Here is a 23,955-nt window from a genome sequence, read left to right as displayed (position 1 = left end):
CTCCTCTTCCATCAGACACGGATCCAACCCAGTCTCTGCAGCAGCAGCTCAGCTGTACAGCAAATCCTCACTGGCACCCACTCACGCATTCAAATTTTAAAATCCAAAATGGAGTAAGAATGGGTTTTCAAACTTTGACCCCTAATTCTTTCTCCCCCCACGCCCTCCTCCCCCCGACTCCTGTATATTTAAGTTAAGCCCACCAGTACGCTCACTTATCTGAAATACATTCCAGATGCAGTGCACAAATGGCCAGGGTCCAAAAGCTAGAAGGCAAAAAGCAGAGATATTTGAGAGTGCAGGGGGGCACAGCTGCACCCCAGGGATGCAGGAGTTGAGACAACTCTACAGAAGACAGAGAAGGCATTACAAAATACGTGCACACACAGCACATTCATTCATTATTTTTACAATAAAACCTGAAGACATTTTCCCTCCTTAACAGAAAAATAGTTATTTTCAGAATACTTAGGTGAAGAAGGCAAATACAGACTGGGGTTGCAAAAGCATTCTGTACCAGAAATCCCTCTGCTAGAAATGCATACTGCTTAATTGCCCCATCAGAATTTGACCCAAAACCTCTACATTTTGGCTGTCCCACACACGCATCTCCCAGTGCCAAAATGAGTTTTCATCTTTCTTATGCCAAGTATTTTGGAGGGTGTATTTACAGTCCCGTAAAGTCTGCATAAGGACAGTCCTGCTTTCTGCAATACGTTTTCATCTCCACACATCACACAAGCATCTCTCTGCTTATCCAACTGCTTCCGTAACTCAAATTTTGCCATGGATAAAGGCAACCAGAGGCAATGATGAAAGAATACCTTCTCAATACTGGAAGATGAAATTCCCCCCACTCCAAGGAGAGCAGAGAATCCAGGCTGTGACCAGTTCCCAGGTTTTCCACTCATTTCTGACTTAGATACCTGCTTCTGCAAGGCCTGCTACCTTACTTGTAGGTGTTCTTACCTCAGAGGGATCACAGCCTAATTGGGAACCGCTGCTTTGGAGAGAAGAAGGGAAAGGACCAGTCCATATTCGGCATTCATCACCACAGAAAGCTAGTGGCAACACACTTCTTTGAGTAAATGCTTTAAGGATCCAAGTTATAAATTGAATTTTACTTAGTTGGGGGAGGGTTACGAAATATCAAAGTGAGGAAAAAGCTTGCTTTCAAGCTGCGAAGACCCCACTTGGGAGCCACAGAGCTCCTTGTTCCACTCCAAAGCAGCTTCCATGCAGACCGCGGGACTCCTGGCACAAGGGCGAGGGCAGAGTAAGGAGGGTGGGCAGACACCAGCGCGGCCTTCTCCTTCCTCGCTGAGCATCAGCAGGCTGAGCTAGGCTGCCTCCAGCCAGCACCTGGAAAGTAGCTCCCTTGAAATGAGAAAGATCAGCAAAGGATGAGACCACTGCTACTGGGACACCTGGATGACAGGTGAGGTGCAGTGAACAGAACTGCAGCTGCCACACGATTATGACTAGCTGGCCATTCCAACACGAAGTTTTTGAGCTACCCCATCTAACTCCTCTCCCAAACAACTGGGGAGAACAAGCAACACAATTTTATTTGCCTAAATGTTTTGTTAGCGTGAGAGTATGGGCGTGAATGCACATGCCCATGTTCTTTATCCTTTAGAAGACCAGGGTGGAATAATCCCAACCAATACTGTGCAAATAACAAAATAAGTATCGCTAAATTACAAGCCACAGCAAATAAGAACCACCCACCAAACAGCATTAGCGATACGGCATGAGTTTAATAACAAAACATCTTGCCGCTCGTCTTTAAATAGTACAGACATAAATCATATTCCAGCTATTACACACAGAAGCACCTAGAACAGAACTCTAATTCTTGCTATAGTTGTGCAAAACTACTCCTACCTGGGCACAAATTACCGGTCACCCTTATATCTAGATGGCTGTGCAATTTAATTTCAGCTATGTAGTAGCAGGCATGTAAAAACAAAGCAAACACTCAGTTGGCACCCCAGTTTTACATAGAGAACAGCCTATTTTTCAAATGGTGTCAGGAGTCGTATATACTTAAATTATATTAATTCCTTCCCTCTCCACTGCCCCCTTTGTCTTCAGCTACGGACTTGCTAGCGCAGTGTATGCCATCTGTGCATCTGTCAAGTAAGGCAGTGCACCGCTTTTATTGGCTTTTGTTTTGATACTAATTATCATACAGATATTACAAAATCATAAAATGCAAAAACACAGTAAAGCATTAGAGACTGAGAGTTAACGTTGTTACACTGAATGAACGACACAACAATTTCAAACAAATCGGAAGGTAAAGCTGAAGAGTATTTGAAATTCTAGAAGAAATAGTTACTCCAAGGAACACGAGCAGTTCAGAATATTAATTTTTTTTAACAGATTGAGAGCATGGCAATAGAATGAAGAGCTTCCAAAGCAGTACTCTGTTCACAGCATCCCACCCTGAAGATCAAAACCATTACGCTACTAAGTGAGGTGACACTCAAAGATTTTAAATAACGAGTGTTTAATGTGCAATCTCAATGACAGCTCAAGGAAGCAAATAATTATCATAGTGGTTGAATAATGACATAAAAACATTGCTAAGTAGAAACATCATGGCCATAAATGTTCATTTCATGTTATTTCAGTACTTTGACATTACAGCATTTAAGGAATGAAAGTATAGGACTAACTTAGCGTAAGAATTTGCTATAAATGCAATGACTCGTACAGTTGATGCTGACTAAGGACACAGATGTTTCAAACATGTTCTGATAAAGCTGTAACACATCTAATATATTGTTACAGGTTAGTAGTACCATACGAGACTGTAAATTTAACCAGTGAATCTTCATACAGGGGAAAAAAAACAATGTACATACGATAGGAAAAGGTTCCAGAGAACACAAATCAAGGTGACTGTAACCGTCTCCACAAATCCTGAAACCATGATGATGTGGCAAGGAATTATTTTAGAGATTTCTCAGAGGCAGATGGTCCCATAGTTCAAAATGCAACACACCGCCCAGAGATGAGAAATAAGGCTCTCTCCTGAAACTCCGCTCCAGCAAACAACAAACAGCGGAAGAAACTGTCAGCCAGAAAAGGCAGGAGTCAGCGCTGCTGGCACTTCGCCTGGTGCCATGACAAAAGCAAAGAGCTTTTAGTGTAGACTTGCCTCATTAATACTGTTGACTCTATTACCTACAGGCATGCATTTAAACTTAAAGCTGCCCATCACCAATCACTGAGATTAACCTGGGAACTGAAGAGCCAGCCCCAGCATCAATCACGCGCTTCCGTGCTTTTGGTTTACGCAGCTCCTCATGGTGGGAAGTTTTGCATATGAAAACCTAAACGAAATGGAGTCATCTCACCCTGCTGTACTTCACCATAATCTTTTACAATTTTAAATGCAGGAATATTCCATCTCACAAAAGGGAAAGGGATGAACAGAACAGTGCTAAGTCCTGTCAGGCTGAATTTAGAGAGTTCCAAGTGCTACTTCATCTCCCAAAGTCATTCTGCGAGGCTCAACCCTCGCTCCCATATTAACCCAATTTTCATGACGCTGATAAATTCACAGCTCTTGTTTGAGCTGCTCTCATCCTAATTGTAACAGCTTTTATTCCTGTGACAACTGGGAAAAAAACCAGCCAATTTTTCATGCTCTATTGTCAAGTCGGTAACAGATGTGTTTACCAGGTTTCTTCTTGACAATTTTTAATCAGTTGAAATTGCAGAGGGAAATGAAACCCCCACTCCTTTTCTCATTCCTACATGCTTAAAAAAAACAACAATAAAAATTCAAAATTAAAACAGCCAATGTGTTAGATCAGTATACCTACACATCTATAACAATCACCAGGGTGCAGAGTGGAAAAAAGCACAAAGCAGCTAATAAAAACCTTCCCTGTTTATGTCTGCATAGACATTCCTTCAGTACTTCTGAGTTAACAAATATACAATATATTCTTTTAAACCCAAAACGCATAGTTTATACATTATAAAACCACGTTTACATTTTATCCATAGTGCATATATTAAAAGCAGAAGGTTGGGATGCTTCCATTAAGAGATGGTGGAGAGTCCTAAATCAGTACAGAAAACATGCATTACATCAAGAGATCCCAAGCACTGGTTATTTGTGCTTAATCTCAACATCATCCATGAAGTTAACCATTTAAATAGTTTGGCACTAGTGTAAATAATAAAAGGCTTTTTATATTTATCACTATTTTAAAATGGTGAAGACTGAAAAAATTCACGGAACTTTGAATACAGGAATGCTACTTGAGAGCTGATATATGACACGTATTTTATAGAATGGAATTAACTACACATTCATCTATGACTGTTTACCAATTGAGCTGAAGGTATACATCCATTTAGTAAACAATAACAACAAAAACCAAACACAACCAAAAAAACCCACCCAACAAAAACTCCCACATTAACATTAAGGTAATGTAGAAATCTGATATTATAAGCATTGAATAGGGTACTTCATTCCTATGGAAGTTGAGATCAGCTAGTAAAATGTGTTTCTTTGTATTTTCTTAAAGCAGCATAAGTAAGTTATTTTTATACTTCCAGCACTACAGGCCGTCCATCCTTCATATCATTTTAGCACATGATCAGTTGGGTCTTCAACAGCAGAGGTATAACACACTGTTTCAGGGAATAACGCAATCACCAGAACAGGTAAAAGAAGAAAACCCTCTCCCACAACAGTTTCATTATGTAGAGTTTACACAGATGCATTAAAGAAAAGCAAAACGCAAAACAAAAAAAGAAAGCTTTAAAACTTGTTAAATTGTTATTAAAGACCTCAGGCATTCATCATGGTCCTCCAATAGCTCCCCACCTCAGAAACCTTTCTAGGCTTCATAAAAGAGTTCTGAACACATTATTTGGAAAAATTTATGACAAACATTTTTGTCCCACTGCTTCACTTCTATCTAGAATTTTACTTGCACAAAAGACAGACCAACAGTAGTTTCAAGTCACTTTTTTCTATTATAGTAACACATTCAGACTTGCTTAATAACAGTCTCCAGGAGCTGAGACCAGCCACAGCAGGGGCAATCTGGCTGTGTTTTCAAAAACTAGAGGTCAGAATAAAAACAAGTATAGTCAAAAGATCCTGCCTCTGTCATAGGATGACTACCAGGTGGCCTGCTGATAGCGTAAGAGAAGTGTAATAAATATTCTTAGGCCCTGAATTATCGTCCCAGAAGCTAATAATCAGGAAATACATTTCAACAAACTCACCATCTAAGTAACCATGTAGAACACAAATACTTGTCCAAATTACAGTTTATTATCATTATAGTTGATCAACCGTCATAGGATGCACTAAAATTTTCCCTTAGGTGTCCCCTATACAATAACAAACATTTAGGAGGAATGTGCACTACGCATGTATTTCATCGTGGCTGAGGGATTCATTCCTGACTGTGTCTTGCTGGGCGTCAAGTATTCTCGACTCGCTTTCAGGAAGAGCAGCGCAATCAAGGCAGTTGGTAGGTGCACACCTTGCAACGTTTTACGTACTTTATTACCAATGAGTAAGGCACATTGTTTGTAACGTGGATATTTCCATAGGCTTGCTCATTATACCTTAAGTTTTATGAAGCATGAATCATACCATCTTTGGTTATTGGCTTTTTTCCCTTTGCTTCATAGTAAATCTATCCCTCCCTCAAACAACCAAAACACAAGAACTTTGGCAATGCTTCAGAGCACAAAGCCAGTTTGAATCACGGTTGATGACCACCACCATGACATGAATTTTCAAATGCAATTTGAAAAAAAACTTTATATTTAGAACTTTCGCACTTTGCCCCTCACACAACTGGCTTAAAATGGTGCTCTGCTTTGCAAGATGTACAAATATAGTTTTGAGAAGAAAAAAACCACACATTTGCTACAGCAGCAAATTCAAATCTTGCCAAAAGAACACCCCACAAAATAAATACTTCTAAGAGGAAAGTTAAAATTCTGGCATCTAAGTGGGTTACCTAGAAAAAACCACAAGAACACGAGGAAACAAATTACTAAGTAAACACCGATCAGACACAGATACCTGTAAAACAACATAACCTTTCTGGAGGAGAGTAAGCAGCAGTGCTTCAAAAATCTTCTTCAAGTAATAAAGAGTTTCAAGGAGGTTCTCAACTTGATGCAGTTGTCAAAGACATTCCAAAAATCTCATAATTAATTACACTTAAGACTTGTTCCAGTGTGAGCAAAATGGAAAACCAACACACTTAAAATCACTGCAGGAGTATTTTTTACAGTCATCCTTTATAGTACATGCCCTGGTGTCAGAGATCAAGTGAACTCCCTCCGCCACTCTTTTTTTCTTCTGCAAAATGTACCTGTTCACAGATGGACATGCAGATTTTCACAGATGCAAATGGCTGAAGTACAGACACGGAGGAATAACTGTTGCGGGATCAACTTGCACCACATACAACCAAGCAAACAACCAGCCTTTTTTCACGCTCTGTGAATAAGTCAGTCTCTTAAATTATATACCAACCATATAACAAGTCCACGAGTACTTCTCATTCTCTCAATAGTTTATGCTGAAATTTTCCCAAAAATTCACATCTCAGAACTGCAGAGTTCCATTTTTTTAATTGATTAAATATAGATTAGCAGTGTTAGTGTAAGAAAAAAGATTTAATGGCACCAAACTCATTCAGATTAAACCAAGTAAGAAAATGTTGCAATGCACTTCAGCCAAACCATGACAAATGATACGTTATATAAATACACGGTATCTGGCAGCTACAAATACACCAATTCTGGAACTGTCCAATTTGTCTAAAAAGCATAAACTGACAAATGCTATTTAAACCTTTCCATTAAAAGAAAAGAATGCCTAGTTTATTGCTTTTTAAGATTCATTCTTTACATCAGAAATAGGCACAGGCATATCAAAGAAAGTTACCTGGCTGTTGATGGCTTTTGATTATATTCACTTTTTCAAAAGAACCACTAAATAAAATCTTGAATGCAAGTAGCTGACTGGCTCCCGATGTTACATGTTCTCACCAAAATGAACGAAGGCTTGCATTTTCCAAGAGGGAAAAGCTGGTATAATTTCCAAAAGGATAGCATGAACTATTTTCTTGTGAGAAATCAGTAACAGAACCTAAACCAGTGTTCCCACCAGACAGAATACACTGGAAAAACAGACCAACGATTGCAGTAGAGGCAGAAGGCATTCTAGCTACAAAGACGGGGTTGTCACAACATATGATACATGGAATGCAGATGGAAATACAATGATCTGTACCGCAGGTGTAATTTTTATTAAAGCTTCCTGAAGTTTCTATTTTTTTGTGTTTCAGAAAAGGCAAAAGTGGAACAGACAAGAAAAAAAGGTAAGAAGCATAAAAGAGGCAAAGATGCAAGAAAGCAAGAATTACGGCAGTAACTGCAAAAGCAAAGACAAAGGACTGAGAAGTAGGACAGACTTCAGCAGTGTGGTCTGAAAACTGCTCAGAGGTCAAGTAAGCAAAGTGCAAGTTATGCTCATTTCTCAAAAGAATCTGGAGGGGAGGTGAAGGGGAGGTAGGTAGGAAGGGTTTTTTTGTTTTTATTTTGGGGTCAGTTTGGGGGGTTGGTGGTTGTTTGGTTTTTTTGTTTGTTTGGGGTTTTTTTGTTTTTTGTTTTTGATTTTGTTTGGTTTTTTTTTTAAGTATATATACATACACACACAGTGCAAGCTTGTCAAAAGAAGTCCTACTACAGAGGACAGAACTTCCTCCCCTGCAACAAACGGAATACCTTGACCTCTCAAGTAAACTAAGCATACAAGTGGTAAGAATAAAAGGTGCGTGTAAAACCAGCAGCAATATTATGTTTGGCTTTCCACTACTTCTGCAAGTTACTGTACATATATTATATCACTATTATAGAAATGGCACAGCCTCAGACACTTTCCACATTTTATTTACATTTTAAGACTAACTTTAATCTCAATCACATATCCATACATTTCCTTTGTTTCACTAAAACTTAAATGCATGGTTTATTAGAACAGAGACTGTAAACAAATATTTGCCATGTCCGATACATGTAACACACAGGAGCTGCATAACAGAAATTAATCCCCCCATTTTATAAATACAGGTATCAAAACAATCTTGAACATACTTTGTGACACTACTAGTAGTCGGCACCCACACCCTTGCAAAATTAAACAAGATGAGCAACGGTATTCACTGTACCTGCTACTTTAAAACAAATTTAACTGCAGCTCTTTTACTAAGCAAGATGGATAAAGCATGCCATTTATATTTTGCCTTCTCAAGAGATTATTTTCAGAAACATATATTATTCCACAGCAATCTGACACTTTCTGTCATGCTTTCATCTTGAAAAACCTGAATTCCAATTTTAGGCTATTTCAGGCTTATACTTAAATGACAGTGCCTCGATAAGAGAAAAAAAAATAATTGTGCTGCCTTTTTCTCCCATAGTGCCTGAAAACATATTGGGCATACATATATTATATATATTCTTACAAATGTCCAGGTCATGTATACCAGCTGAAATTCTTTTAATGTGTGGGTGTTTGCATTGTGAGATTTAATCAAGACATTAACATGAGTAGAAGGATGTTGTTTTAAGACAGAAGTTTGAGAATCAGCTAAAATTAATTGTTGTAAGTTTGTCCTTCTGGAGGTTGTGGAAGCTTCATATTTTCTTTGGACATCATTAGACGTCTTAGCTCTTGAAGTACAACTTTAATGCTATAAGAATTTTGCCATTTTGCTAACACTGGTATGCTCCGTGCGTCCACCTGGAAAAAGAAGAGAGAATTGTAAGTTACGATGAAATACAAAATCCCTACATAAATAACTGCTATTGGCCTAATTGTTCTAAGAAAGGGTCTAAGCATTCCCTGACACTTTCTCTGTGGCATAAGGTCCCAGTGTTCAGAAAATATTTTAAGAAAATCAATCATATACTTACACACAGATACATATTCTGCAATAAAAATCCATGCAGGTAGACCCTTCCATCTGTGCTGATACTAATATTAGTGAGAAGGAAAGGAGTCGGGGGGGAGAGGAGATCAGCAAACTGTTCACTGCAAAACCGGAGCTGTATTTTATAAAAAGCTATTAATTTGTTTCAAATTACACCCAAAAAAGAAAAAAAGTAATCACCTTCATTATGCCAATATATACACTTGGGTTTTCCTCAGTTCTTTAAAAGAACCTGCAACAAAAGAGTCTGTAGAATACCTTTCTAAAGGAAAATTGTTTTTCCCTTGCTGCAAGTATCGTTAGAGATTTATTTCACATCACTATTACACGATGTTTCTAATACATCAAGAGTTACTAAGGATACTAATAAATAACTTGAAATATTGAAATAACTGATTCATAATGTCTGGACGTTTCTTAGTTCTTTGCATTCTTCTTACAGTAAGTCATCTTACGGAGCTGTGAAGATTACTGTACATCACTTACCAATTTGAATATGAACTGAAAGGAAAGGACATGGGACTTCTCCTATGCGTTTATAAAACCTGTGGGACAATTTACACAATTATATTATAACAGGGAGGTTTCCATAGGAAAGTCAACAATTGAAAGTCAACTCGGGAATTGTTTTGGCAGCAGGTAAGTCCTGGCCACCCAGCCCCTGCAAGGAGGAACTTAATAAGACAGAGGGGCCTACAGCTGTGCAACCGCAAATCAGGCCCGTGGGCAAGAACAGGGCTATTGCACGATACTGAATTCCATTGGCAGAGTCGCACAGGCAGCTCAAATGGCCATAAGAGTGCTGGAAAACACTGCTTTATGATTTAGACAGCATAGAACATCAAGAAATTTCTTATCCCATCTTAATTAGGGCAAACTGAAAGAAAAAATAACACTGGAATCAGAAATAGGAACATTAACACAGACGTTTATTTCTAGATTCTTGGAAGTGAGGCTGCCTATTTTCAGAACACCAGATGAGTCTAAACCTTTCTGTAGGAGGAAACTGAGGCCAAGATTTAACAAGATGCTGGCTTGGGCAGCAATACTAGCCCAAGAAATTTCTGCTCCCTCTCACTAAGCACTTGTTCAGCTGAGGTGAACCATGAAATGTATGTGGAGCTACATTCTGACCTGAGCTGACAGAACCCACACACTTTAAAAAAACACCTTGGAAAGAAATCCCTAAGCAGGGTCCTTGATGCAATTCACAGCTCAGCACGATAAGTATTTCTCTTCACACAAATAATGTTCTTGCTCAGAGTCAGGAACCCCTTAACAGTCAGTAGAGCTGCCAAAGGCAGCATATCATCAAACCACAATACAAAAGGCAGTCAGATTACTTATTGCAAACATTAATAAAATAGGACAAAAAAGAGCATCAAAAGAAAAACGCCATTATGCAGCAAAATCATGCCAGTTTAAAATACACGAGTATATGAGCTAATACAGAAAGATTTTGAAAGTAACACTGGTCAGACCATCGCTGTAGTTCCTGGACTACTACTACATCTTTTTTAAAGGGGTATTTGGTTTAATGCAGCAGATAAGAGGCAATATCAGAGCAGAATAATCTTTGCAACTCAAAAACAGGTTCTCTTTTCTTAAAAAGCAGACTATTAGATAAAACCACCAGTGAGTAAAAGGGAAATTCTGATAAAAGATCACATGTGTTATCAAGTAGCATCTTAAGTAAGGCATCATTTAGCCTCAATCTTTGTTCTGAGGTACCGAGCTCTTAGAGATCTCTTCCTCTCCAATCCTTCTAGATATGATTAAAAGACACTCCAGAGTTTCTACCACACAAACTGGACCCAGCAAACTAGGAACAATATGAATTCATTTCAAAAGTGAGAACAGTAAATATCACACTACGCAAAACTGTTCTCCGTTTAGAAAATGGCATGAGAAATGCACAAGACCATAATTTTTCCTCATGGGATCCTACAGAAAGAAGAAAAACTTCAGGGTGGTTAAGCATCATGGTAACAGAAGAAACAAGACCTCTGTTCTTATATTCACTTAGCATACAACTGCAGATGCTCAAGAGCTTACTTCCCGTCTCACACACAGACATGCTTACTAACATTTGTTAATACTTCACTGCATCTAACCCGGCATCTTCTTCAACTTAGCAAAACAGAACAAATGTGAGAATACTCCCTGAATGCTTTGGTATAAGTCCTTTGGTAGATCAGTAGCTTAAAAAATTTCCACATTAGTCTGAATTACAATACTTTCTAACTAAAGTAGCTAAGAAGAGATCACATTATGTGTCATTGACCTGCCTAAATAAATAAATAAATAATCAATAGTCTCCCTGAGAAAAAACAGGGGAGAAAGAAGCCACAGTACCAGGTAATGGTTGCAACAGAAGATTCCCAGCCAGGAGAGATGTGCACTTAGGGGTGGAAGCCTGTGTGATGATAAACTGTTTTAGAAGACCACTGGTAAACCAACATGGATAAGAAAAAAGAGGTAGTTTTAGATTTTGGTAGGTTTGAGAAAGAAAATAAATATAATTATCTGTTCAGATAAAGACAGAGTTAGGAAAAAATGGCTGGAAAGGCAGTTGCTCTGACATTCCCCAAATGAATGTCTCCAGCCTGGCAATTCTGCTTTCATACCATCTTCCTTTTCCTCATTTCTCCTCAACTGTGCCTTTGTAGGCTCTCTGAAGTCTGGAGATCTGCCTCAATTACAGCACACAGCAGTCAGCCGCCAGTGCTGTTCAAACAATGCAACTCTACATACACTGGCTGTACTGGAATATGAGACCTGATCACTTAAAGTAAGCTCCTCCAGCTTTTCTTTCTTGGTCTCAAATTTGTAGCAACAAACTCCCAGACTGTAAACTCTGCTTTAACAATGTTATGAATCTTTTCTGAGCAAAGACTGCTAAACATGACATTTTCTTTATCATTTGTTTATCTCAAACCTCTTCTCTGCAAGTCACCAACTTTTTTACATGACATCTTGCAGCAGTAGAGATTTTGGCTCAGGTTCTGTTTTCTGTGTCGCAGAATTTATTTCCAAGTCAGTGCACAATAAACTCATTTTATGGATAACAATTATGAGATATTTCGAAAAATGACACAAACTATATTCAAATCACACAAAAACATTAGGCAATACTCAAGTACACATCCTGGGTCACAGAGGCAGAAATTTCAAGGTCCCATAAAAGCTAATAAAGCTGAAAAAAGGAACCTAAAAGCTATTTTATTCTGGGTGTACACCATAATAAATCTTTAAACGACAGCAAGAGAAGCAATATGCATAATGCATAACTTTTTCTAAACAACTGAAATCAAAACAAATAATTTTACACCATGTTGCAAAGTATTCAGTGTTTATAATGTTCCAAATATCATAACTTTAAGAACTAGCAAACTGCTTAGTCTACAATAAACATACTCAGAGCAATAACTGGACAACAGTTTACAGATTTATAGCTGACAGAGTCCCAAGTGAATTTAAAGGAAACAAATATTTCCAGCTGAAAATGGTATTTAAATGACAGAAGTGATTGCAAATCCTGCAAGACAGACTGCTGAAGAGCTCTCGCAGATGCAAAAATTAGCATCCTCAAAAGAGCATATAAATATGGTAAAATAAATAGCATGTCAGAATGCAACCTGTGTTTTATCAATACAGGATACACAAGCTGTCCAGAGAAGAGACGCTTCAGCATTAAGAATGATAATTTAAAAACAATTTTACAACAGTGATGCCATTGGCACATAAAGGCATTCTGTCCAGCCCTACCTAAGTACTTGGACTAGCTTTTCTGAACTTGGTACCCTAATTCTGTATACAAACGCAGTAGCTCCATAGGCAAACTGAAAGGCAGAAAAACAGATAAGAAAAGGAAGGCGATTTAACAGGGTGACTCAGAGCACTTAATTTCAGTCTTCAGAGATAACACACTCCTGAAGTAGTCCTCTCCTTTCCTGCACTAAATTTATCAAACAGCAATCTCTGGGATCCCTGAAGATATGCTGCTGATGGAAAAGTTACTTAAAAGCAGAAGTCCTCTCTCAGAATAATCAAACAAAAGGTCAATAAATTTGTAACTGCCAGTACAGATGAATTTATCACACACACAAGTGCACTTCCCATACAAAGCGTAAAGGGACTTCTAAGTCAAGAAGGTTGAGAACCACTGCCAACAAGGCAGTTTGAGACTAGTTTTAGACCACCATAAACTCTAGCACATACCCATCTCCCCCCTCCACCACTCACACTCCAACTCAACAGAAGTTATCGCCCTCTGAACTCACGCTGGGGGCTCTACTTTTCCTCAGGTGTCAACAGGAACACACCTCCTGTAAAGTGTTCTTCAACAACATTACAAATGTTTTGAGTAGTATGATGATACTATGGCATACAATTTTGGTTGCCGTTTATCTTTTTTGCAAGTTACCAAATTTTTCAACTTTAAGTCATGTGATTAAAAGCTGGCCACATGTCAAAAAAAAAAACAGGATACAGCAGCACGGATAGTAGGGCTTGTCAGAAGGAAAAATCCTGTCATTCATTAAAAGAATGCAGCAAACTGCTTATGATCTATTATATGAAAGACGATCAGAAAGTGAGACAGCAGCTTGGAAGAAACATGAAGGAACTAAAATAGGAAGCAGCAATGTGAACCATTCCAGGGATGCTGAAGGTGCCCCCAGTTTATCTGACACATTTAGCACAACTCTAGTGGGCACAATGGTGAAATAAGCTAAAGTGCAAGATACCAGGAAAATGATCACATTAAAAATTATATAACAGTTTAAAATTCATTAGATATGAAAACTGTTTTCATTACAAATCCTATCTAGTCCTACTTAAATCCATTAAAAAAATGTTATGCATTTGCATAGCAAATCCTTCATAAGATACGTTAGTTTATAGACCTGTTGGGGAAAAATTGAATGAAGGTTTTCTATAGCTTATAAACTTATTAAAATAAAATTTTCCTATTGCAATGACCGAGTTTTAAGAGTGCTTTTAAAACCACCAGGTGGATTTCCTGTCACAGTATTCACCACGGTCCTCAACAAGCTGAGTAGGAGTTTAGCCTTCTCCAAACAAAAGCTCAAGCCAACTGGCTCCACAAACATGAGCCTTCACGCTCTGCAGGTCTGAGATTCTGCTTCCAGAGACCAACACCTACACTGTCAGGCACGCACAGGTGAAGCAACAAGAGCATACTTCTTTACTGATTCAGAATAATGCATGTTACTAGGGAGAGGTATGAAAATAATATTATAAACACACCAAAAGCTCTTTTGCATTCCAAGTTTGCAGCTTTTGCTAGTCACAACCTCTTAATAAACACATATACTTATAAACAAGCCACAGTTGTGATGAAGGGCAACAGCTGGTTTGTTGACAGCAATTTTAATACGATCTTCAAGTAGAGTAAAATTGTTGGCTACGCAAAAAGTATTTTCAAAATAATTTTAGACTATATCTGAAGTGTTAATGCGTTGGCTTTGGATGACCAACCAGTACACTATCCCACCACCTACAACAGCTCAAATGAACCCCTGAGAACCTCTCCCTCTGCTACAGTCGTTGAGATACTTAAGCTTCACATTTCAGTACTGTTAATTACACAAATGTAGGTCCATCTTTCTTTAATATCTTTGGATTTTAAAATCCAAAGATGCTCTCTGACTCACCTTTAAGTGTTACCTTAACCCAACTACTTTGCATACACTGAACACAAACATACACACAGACAAGCCTGATATATTATTCTATGTCCTGCTGATATATGCATATACCATTGTAATAGCAAGACAGCTCACACCTCTTTTCACTGGGTAATGAGGTACCTCAGACTTACTCACAGGATTAAAGTACCTAGTGAATAACCGAGTAACAAACTTGCTTGAGCTGCTGCCATTGCTCATGTACATGAGCTCATCCCACCCTAAGTGCAGGATCAGTGAAAGTAACTCATTGCAAATTGATCTTTAAAACGAAAATGATTACCATCTATATCAAAAGATCTTAAGACCAGAGCTCAGAATCACCTTGGATTTGAATAAACCCAGTATAAAGAGAATAAGAGTTTAAATACATCAGTTCATTACAGTGAGTTACTGCATCCAGAGCGAGACTCATCAGGAATAACCTCCATTTTTAATTAATGGAAACATCAGATAAAGTTTGTAATACTCCTATTACGATATGAATCTAATTCCCTTTTATAAGAGTATTATAAGGGAAAAACCTACACATGGTTTAAAGATTTATTTTTTTTCTGTTCAAAATGAAAATCTTCATCTTCATTTAAAAGAAACAACTGTTTCAATACTACAAATAATGATCATCTGTTGATAAGCCACTACGAACCACTAGCATACTGAAAATGCCTAAAGATTTGAAGTAGTAGGCAGCCAAAACTTGATTTAAACCAAGTACTTATATTGTAAAATTTAAATATGAAAGCTCTCTCTAACATGCATATTCCTCACCTGAGTTTTTCACAGAAATAATTTATAGTACAGATTAACAACACTGTTGATCTTACCATTTCAACTTACCATTCCATTGGAATTATTTATTCCATTCATATTAATTTTAGTTACAAATCTAACTGTAGGAGGTGCTTCTGGATATTTAGGTCCACACTCTACTTTCAGACTGTATATTCTGTTTTCATAGTTTGTCTAGAAAGCAAAGAGACAGACTAATGCATCTTACTGAAAGCTGAATATTAATTAGTAAAAAAACAGCAAAAAACAAAGCAAAGGCAAGAGGAACAATAAGAAATATGAAATAATTATCAATCTGTTATTATTACGTATCAACTGATGGTCTTGGATTACTGATTCATATTCCATTGGTTTGTACTTGATGAGTATGTATAAATCACACTACTTACTGACTATACCATACCCAAGTTTTAACAGAATGCAATTATTTTTTTAATTCACATATACTTTTAGCCTTCCTACCGACCTGCATTCCCAAAACAACTTTGGCACAGTAGGGGGCTGAGATAAAAATCAATAATCTTTAGGAAAATTACTGCTTTCCCCTGCAAAAACGTATCTATAACCGCAAAAAAATTGGAAATGGAGAAAGACAGAGATGCAATTAACCCAACCCAACGACACAACCAAGAACAAGATGAAAATAGTATTTGCAAAAAAAACATATTCTAGAAGTAACTAACACTCCAGAATACATCTAAGACTTCCACAGCTGAAGACTGCTTGGTTTACTACAGGGTTTATGAACTTTACTGTCATAAAATGACACCTAGTTTCCAGAAAACATCACTCCAAAGTGACCATGGAACAGATCGTTCTAAGTGCAAATGTATTTTGAGAAAGGCCAATTAGAAACTAATACGGCTCTACCTTTTTTTTAATCTTGTCAAGTAGGCCAAGCATGAGTAGCTTTGCTGGTCACTGATGCACAAGCCTCTGTGCTCCAGAAGTTAGATAAACCCAGTTTCTACACCTGTTTTTCCATTGTCACTGCAAACACAGCCAACATGAACCAAAACCAGTAACATGCCTCTGAACCTCCCAGAAGTAATGGCACTTCTGCTTTTCCAGTACTACTGCTTCTCCAGAAGGAATGGTACTTTAAGCTGTTCTGCATCAGCCAGGTGTCATTCTCTCCACGTAAAAGTATCAACCACGCAGTCAAGTTATCAAGAGACAGTCACTCTGCGATCAATTAAAAGGCAGAGTGGAAAGCAGACTACTGAAGCACCCTAATCATGTCCTATAATGTCAAGAAGTCACAGAGACCAAGCAGCAAGTCAGCAGCTCAGAAAGAAGACAAGGCAAAACCTTTTGTTAGAAAAAAAATTTTCTGTTATTTTTTCCAATTAAAAGCTAAAGGCCCAATAAAAGTAATCATGTCCTGCTCCAGGTAACATGGCTGCTACCAGAGCAAGAAAGCACAGTAACAAAAATTCTCATTGACTCAAATAAAACAATTTACTTCCCCAGAGAGGGATGCTGTCAGTTATAGTGAAAATAGGCGAAAATGTATACAAAGTGTATACTGCTTACAACTCTGAAAAATCCTAAGAACAGCACTCATTCTCCTTCCCTTATTCCTACTGAGGTGGCTTCTCAATTTTGCTCAGTTTTTCAAGTCACTGTTTTACTGCAAGCCAAGCATCCCTGGCCAGCTCCCCCAAAAGCCTAAACACCCATTCTTTTGGGGGGGTCAGAAAAATGTCTCCTTTAATCCAAAACAAATTTTGCCCTCCTCCCTCCACCTTGGCTCACCTTTCAAATGAAGCAAGAAAAAAACCAAAACGTGATAAGCAATTTTTTCACAGCTTTAGAGAAGCCACGCATGTAATGAACTTAATGATGTGGACAGTATTAGCTACTTTCTCTGTGTTCTACCTAACTGCACACTGTCTACATAACACAGACAATTCCAAAAAACACTCATCTTCTATGAACCCTGAAAGCAGATATGCAATTCTTTTCAAGGTGCCACCACTGGCTTGGGAGCTGGTGGCTTTCACTTTCCACAATCACCGTGTACTGCAAGTCACTCTATCAGCAAGACTCCATGTCCCTGAAATGGCCCAAAATATTACTTCTGTGCACTCCTTCATAAAGGAAATAAAATGACAACAATTAAATTGACCAGAATTAAAAGTGCATCCCAGGTTGCTTTGGTTTTGTGTTTTGGTTTGTTTTTTTCTAAACATATTGGTCCCTACATAATAATCATTCCTTTCAAAGATGTGTTAGGAATCTACCTTAGACTGCACCAGAAACTAGTCACAGGCAGTTCTGGAGGCTGTTTAGACAGTCAGGGAGACACTACTTTAGTCAGCTCACATTTGCAAGTTCTTTTCAAAACCCATAAGAATACAAACTTTCTTCAAAATGCATTCGAACACTGTGATTCCACAGAAGCTAGTACCTATAGCATACCGTCATTACGCTTATATTTTAAATTGGTTCTCTCTCAAATGCACCCAAACCTTAGGAGCTCAGCACAATTATGCAAATGTGCAAAACAGTCTGCTTCAAGTTGCAACTAACTCTGACTTGCAGAAATTTGAATTACACTGCATCTAACTGTGGAACTCTGTTACTCTGGAAGATGTTATCTTCACTGAGGCCAAGCTCTGATCTCAGTTCTTGTCTTGAACAGTTCTTCCAATAAGCCCTGATGCTGAAGGACACACAAAATAGTAACCTCATGTTAGCAGTGACAGACATACGCTAACTTAGCACTACTTGAAGTATACTCATTTAAAGTTCTCATTTACACAGTGATCTTTCGTATCGTATTGTAACTTCTCATGAAAAAGTGTGCACAGAAGTCAAGGAAAGATGTGTCCACTCATATCTGATGAGGCTGATAGTCGTATCTCATGTCTGAGTATTTCTCTTGCAGGTTTTATCAGTCTAGATGACATTCTATAGAACATAAAAGGTCAGAAAGATTTACCTTTATGTATATATTTTATCTTACTAAAGGTAGTAAAAAACAGCTTGGACTTCAGGCATGATTTAACCGAAATGCACAAACCGCTACACTGCAAGACTACTTGGTAAAACTTGTGAAAGTTGAAAATATATTGCCAGTTTACTACACAATTTAAATTATTAGGCACATATGATAAACTGTGGAAAGACAGTTACCCTGTTTACTGTACTATCACCGTATACTCATGTGCAGTAATGGTGGAAATACAGACTGAATATATTCCTAACTCAGTAATAAGTTTCAAATCACAATTGGCTTATACAGACAGCTGCAGAAACATGTACTAAGGGAGGCTAGACTGAAAACACTAACATGCCAGGAAGCGATGAATTCTAACAGGAATATTCAGTGTTTCTACAATTTCACCCATAGAATTCCAACTAATTCTTTTACACTGTAGCAAAGTAACATTTTTTTGCATTTTGTATTGCCTACAAACCTAAAAAAAAAACTTTTTAATTCATCACACTTACCCTTGGTGGCCCAATAATCATTCCTGTCCACCTGGTGAGTGTCATATCTTCATCATCTTCGAGGCCCCAGCTTACTGTACCATCACCTACTCCTTTCTGCCCTTCTTCAAGTTCTTCCAACAAGCGAAAATTACGAGGTACTTTAACTAGAGAAAAGGGAAGAATGTAATTAATACTGCTCACATTAAGGAAAAGGTAAACAATTTAATTGCTTTTATATGCTATGCACTAGCAACTGCCAAATATACTTTCAAAGCCAAACAAATATTTCCTGCATTAATGTATTTAGCACTTAAATTCTTTAGAAGCAACTAACCACTTCACTGGAAGGTAGTTACTACCAAGTGACAGCAATACAAACTACAAAATAGAAAATAAGAAAGCTCTCTTTAGTTTGAGATGGCTTAATTCAGACTCTTTCCCAAGCACAGTACTGTTTAGAACCAGTACATTTAAAAATTAATTCACTGTCAAGTTCTACTCAACTACAATCCACATAAAATTGATATAGCAAAGCCCTCCAAAAATAAAGACGGCAACACTTAACACAAATGACCTTAATAAAGGTAAACTGCAAGAGAAAGACTGAAATATTTTCACTTGATTTCATTTGATTAAAAAAAGGTTTAGTATCAGAAAACAAATTAAAAATCAAGTCTTTTCTAATCTAGTTATTATTCACACTTAACACGGAAACACTGATTAAGTTATTAAAAGAGAGATAATGACATATTCACAAGAATATGAAAATGTACTGCCTCTAAAGAGACCCAACTAATATTCACTTACTGAACTATAATTACTGGATTTTGATTATTACACATAAAAACAGACAGATATTGATAGGTATTAAACAACTGTATGCTTAATTGCTTTATATCACAAGCTAAAATAGTATTTCAGCACTGATGTAGAGAACAAAGATAATTAACACTTGTGGATGTAATCATGGTGTGCTTTTATTTTCAAATAAAATATGCACAATGATGTAGTAGTAATATTACAATACGATGAAACTTACAGCTACTTACAGCTATACTGTTTTCCATGATACCTACTAAAGATCCTTTCTTGTACTGGAAGAATCCAGGTACCCTATAAAACTAAAAGACTATAAAACTCTAAGACTGGGGACATACAAAGTTGTTAGCAAAGAATACATACTATGCAAGTTTGAAAAAGATGAGGATCAAAGAAAACTTTTTTCCTTATCAGTTATTTCGTCACTGGGTTGTCAGGTTTTACATTATCCTAGTCTGTATTCCAAGTGGTCTCTATGCAAAAAATGAAGACCAATAGTATACAATATCATTATTTAATCAATATGTATGCATTTGGATCAGTATAGATAAACATACCCTTCAGCAACTATTCAATAGCTTATCTTGTATAACTATGCATAACTGTGGTTTCTCTTAAACTGTGTTTAAAACTTTTTTTTTAATTAGATATCACAGACTAGGGAAAGGCTCCTAAAAATTGCAGAAAAAATTGCCAAGTTCTCCAAATTCCCAGGGAAAAGCACTAAGATTATAGTATCAGGACAGTGCAAGGAAATTAAATCACTCATCTATGGCCTCACCTTCCTTCCTGCTTTGGTACTGCCACTCATCTGAGCCCACAATGAGCTACTTCAGCTTGCTAACTGAGCAGAAAATTATACATTTTGGTTAGTCTCCTGACAGCTTAACAAACCAGCCCAGCTCACAAAGAGATATGACAAGTACTAGCATGAAAGTGCAGCCATGGCAGCAAAAACTCAGATAACCTCGATGTAAAAATATGTTTTAATGGAGTTATCCGGAAGCTTATTTTCACAGATAAGAGTTCACATCTGATTACCTGAAAGTACTAACACAGTATATCGAGGAGAAGATAATTTCTCAATACTTTAGCATAGATCCTTTTAAAAAGCTTCACTGAAATTTATTTGCCCATTCCTGTGGTCCCATCCTTACTTGTTATTAGCATTAGAACTGTACATTTACATATCTAATTCAGACTAGGGATGATAACTGACAATCACACTTCTTTTACATTACAGAGCACAAGGTTTTTACTTTTGCTCCAGATTCATATGGGCTCTGGAATGGAGTGTGCAAGTAAAAGGTTAATGCTAACCTTTTAAAACAAACAAAAAAAGCATCAGAATAGACCTACTAAACTTCTTGGTTTGGATCACACCACTGAATAGCTTTTGACTGGTACATGGAGCCTCAACAACCAAAGAAAACCCCACAAACAACTCGTATCCTCCAAACCCATGTACTTTAGCATACAATCATTATCTTAGCCTACTCCAGTGGCTTAAATACACCATTTCTCAGAATTCTTGCTCTAACTGCAAAACTTCAGATTTATAGTTTACCTCTTTAAAAAGCACATAAAAGATGGCAGCAAACAGGCTTTAAGTTTATTTCTGATCACTTGTCACCACCTTTCAGTGCAGCTAAGATGACCCAACTGTTCATTGCCAAGACAAGAGGTTCCATGCCTTCTCCCAAAACTCTGTTGCTCTTGCACTAACCAGGCTCCTCTATTAGCCAAACTGGCACAGTAATTTAGCAAAAAGCTGTTTTTCCTTTAGGCAAAAATCAAATCCAACCAGTTAATCAACTGAATTGACTCAGGAAGAAAGATCAACAAATACCAGAGCAGACTGTTGTGTCTTTCAGTGCCTTCCTTTGCAAAACCATGAGTGTGAAGATGAGGGAGACTTTGTGGCAAAAAGCCATTGGACTGGCTCAGTTGTATCATAAATTTGTAGGACATGACAGTTACTAGAAAATAACAACCCCTTATGACTAACTGTCCTGTGTTCATCACATTTTTTCCACTATGTTGCCTGTGCACACTGGTTCAGCAAGGGGAGCAGTGAAGAACTTGGGAAGCCTCCAGAACATCTCCAGAAAATAATTTAGATCTGCTCTGAAAAGAGACAAAAACATCTGACAGCAAGTGCTAAGTGTGCTCCCCACACTAACATTCCTATCAGTGCCAGAACTAGGTAGCAACACACTACTCTGGAGTTAAAAATAAGAGTCAAAACACTTAGTGTTTTTTTAAAAAAAAAAAAAAACAAAACAACAAAACAAACAAACCAAACAAAAAACCCCACACCACCCTACCGAGCTTCCAACCCAGGAAAAAAACACCCAGAAAAATAAGATGTTAGTTCTCAACTAAAACTGGACCAAACATATGTTCCAACAGGATCCCTTTCAGAAAAGTTACACAGTCCTACAAGATTTTTGTTGGGGTCACCAGAAAGGATTGTATAAATTAAGATAAAACCACTATTTCAAAAGAGCATTTCTATATTTAAGGTACCTGGGTCACTTCCGCAAACATATTCTATTCCTTTATTTATGAGTCCATAGGAAATGCAGAAAATCTTTCTTTTTACGCAATCCTGTATTTAGGATTTGGACAACAATCTCTCCTACCCTATTTCCAAAGAGATATCCTGGTTTGTCAACTGACATTGAAGGGGCAGAGCAACAAGCTGTGCACATCTTAATTATGAAGGCCTATTAGAGCTTTTTGAAACAAAGGACTACCAAGTTACTATTTCCTAGCTTGGGGGGGGGGGGGGGGGGGGAGGTAACAAAACCCACACACCACCCTAAAACAAAAAAACCCAAACACATACCAGAAAACCCCACTAAACTGCTTCTATGTCCCTGGCATATATGATTAATGTTTTATCCTCAATACTTTAAACTTCAATTGAAGTTACTACTGAATGTTTCATTAGAAAACCATTGCTCGTAGATTTCTGACAAGTGACATGGAATACTTTAAAAATTAACACAGTGGATAAAAAAAAAAAACAACACACCACAACCTTACCTTCATAATTACAGTCTTAGAAACCACCATCAAAATGAACTGGAATTAAATGCTAATGCTGTCCTGAGTGTCCACTCATGCACCTATGCACACTACTGCACTCTACATGTTTGCTTTGGTCATGTTATGACCTTTACGTAATACAAATCTACACAGCTTGAAGAACAGAATACGTGCACAAGACTGCACCTTCGTTCCAGTAAAACAGCAAGAACTTCTATCTGGAAGATCAGGTAATGAATGGACCTTTTGGAAATTCAGTTTCTTCCTAGTATAAACTACAAAATTCTTGTTCTTCTCACTATTTCACGTATTCCAGAGGGCACAATCCAAATTGTATGTTAATGGTGCATACACAACTTGCAGTTTTGTCTCTAATCCAGACAATAAAATTTATCAAATATTTGCTAAAAACTTGAAATATTCCTGACAGAATCTGAATTAGAATCGGTCCTTCATTTACAGAATTTTGACAATGAAACAACATTCTTCTGTTCTAGTTTGCAGCTCATCAGCAATAGGAAATGACAGAAACCACCCCTATCCTTTCCTTCAGTTGGCTAATAGACCTCAGGTGTACCTTCTGGAACAAGTGGTGGCAATCGAGGAGAGAAATGCCTCTAGCCTTTCACCACCATGGGCCTGCCAAATATTGTTCACCCCAATTCCACCTGCTGATGGGACCACTAACTGGCTTCAGGCAAGTGCAGACAGGTCATTTTTACTCCAGGTAACAGGCATCCCTCACCTAAAACCCGCTCACTTCCAAGTGAAGGGGATTAAAGGAGTCATGAGATTTTATCAGCGGCAGAGCTGTAGGAGCAGTAAACTCCACTCAGCAGGCTGGGATCAACAGCAGGGTACAGCACTGCATCCAGCACAGCTATTTGCTATCACAGACTAAAGGCTCTCCAGGTGAAAAATATACCTGGGTCCGTCAAGATTAAAAAACAAAACAAAAGCAACCTCCCCCCCAAGCTTTTTTTGATTTATCAGCAAAGCTTACCTCACTATGGATTTTACTGACAAATACCTCAGGGAAAGAAAAAAAAAGAATCTTCAGTATCCTCTAGTTGGACCAACAACTTTCAGTGGAGCAATAAAGGGGAATTGCCTGGATGGACCTGCTAGTATGTCAAGAC

The 23,955-nt window shown here is 37.8% G+C and overlaps 1 protein-coding gene across 2 annotated transcripts in view; it reads right to left on the bottom strand.

The window, feature by feature from the left end:
- Positions 1 to 7,941: 7,941 nt before the first annotated feature.
- Positions 7,942 to 23,955, bottom strand: part of UBE2V2 (ubiquitin conjugating enzyme E2 V2) — a 29,091-nt gene continuing 13,077 nt past the window's right edge. Inside the window, exons 2-4 of one of the 2 annotated variants that reach the window (XM_074576997.1) lie at positions 18,962 to 19,107; positions 15,551 to 15,676; positions 7,942 to 8,812 (exon numbers count right to left, since the gene is read on the bottom strand). In XM_074576997.1, coding sequence (XP_074433098.1) covers positions 8,666 to 8,812; positions 15,551 to 15,676; positions 18,962 to 19,107 — 419 coding nt within the window. In that variant the 3' untranslated portion in view covers positions 7,942 to 8,665. The remainder of the gene's footprint in view (positions 8,813 to 15,550; positions 15,677 to 18,961; positions 19,108 to 23,955) is intronic. The other variant, XM_074576998.1, reaches the window with a different exon arrangement.

This window comes from Larus michahellis, chromosome 2, assembly GCF_964199755.1.
Source record: "Larus michahellis chromosome 2, bLarMic1.1, whole genome shotgun sequence".
Classification (NCBI taxonomy): domain Eukaryota; kingdom Metazoa; phylum Chordata; class Aves; order Charadriiformes; family Laridae; genus Larus; species Larus michahellis.
The sequence above is the reverse complement of the archived record's forward strand: the minus strand, read 5'-3'. Positions and strand labels throughout refer to the sequence as shown.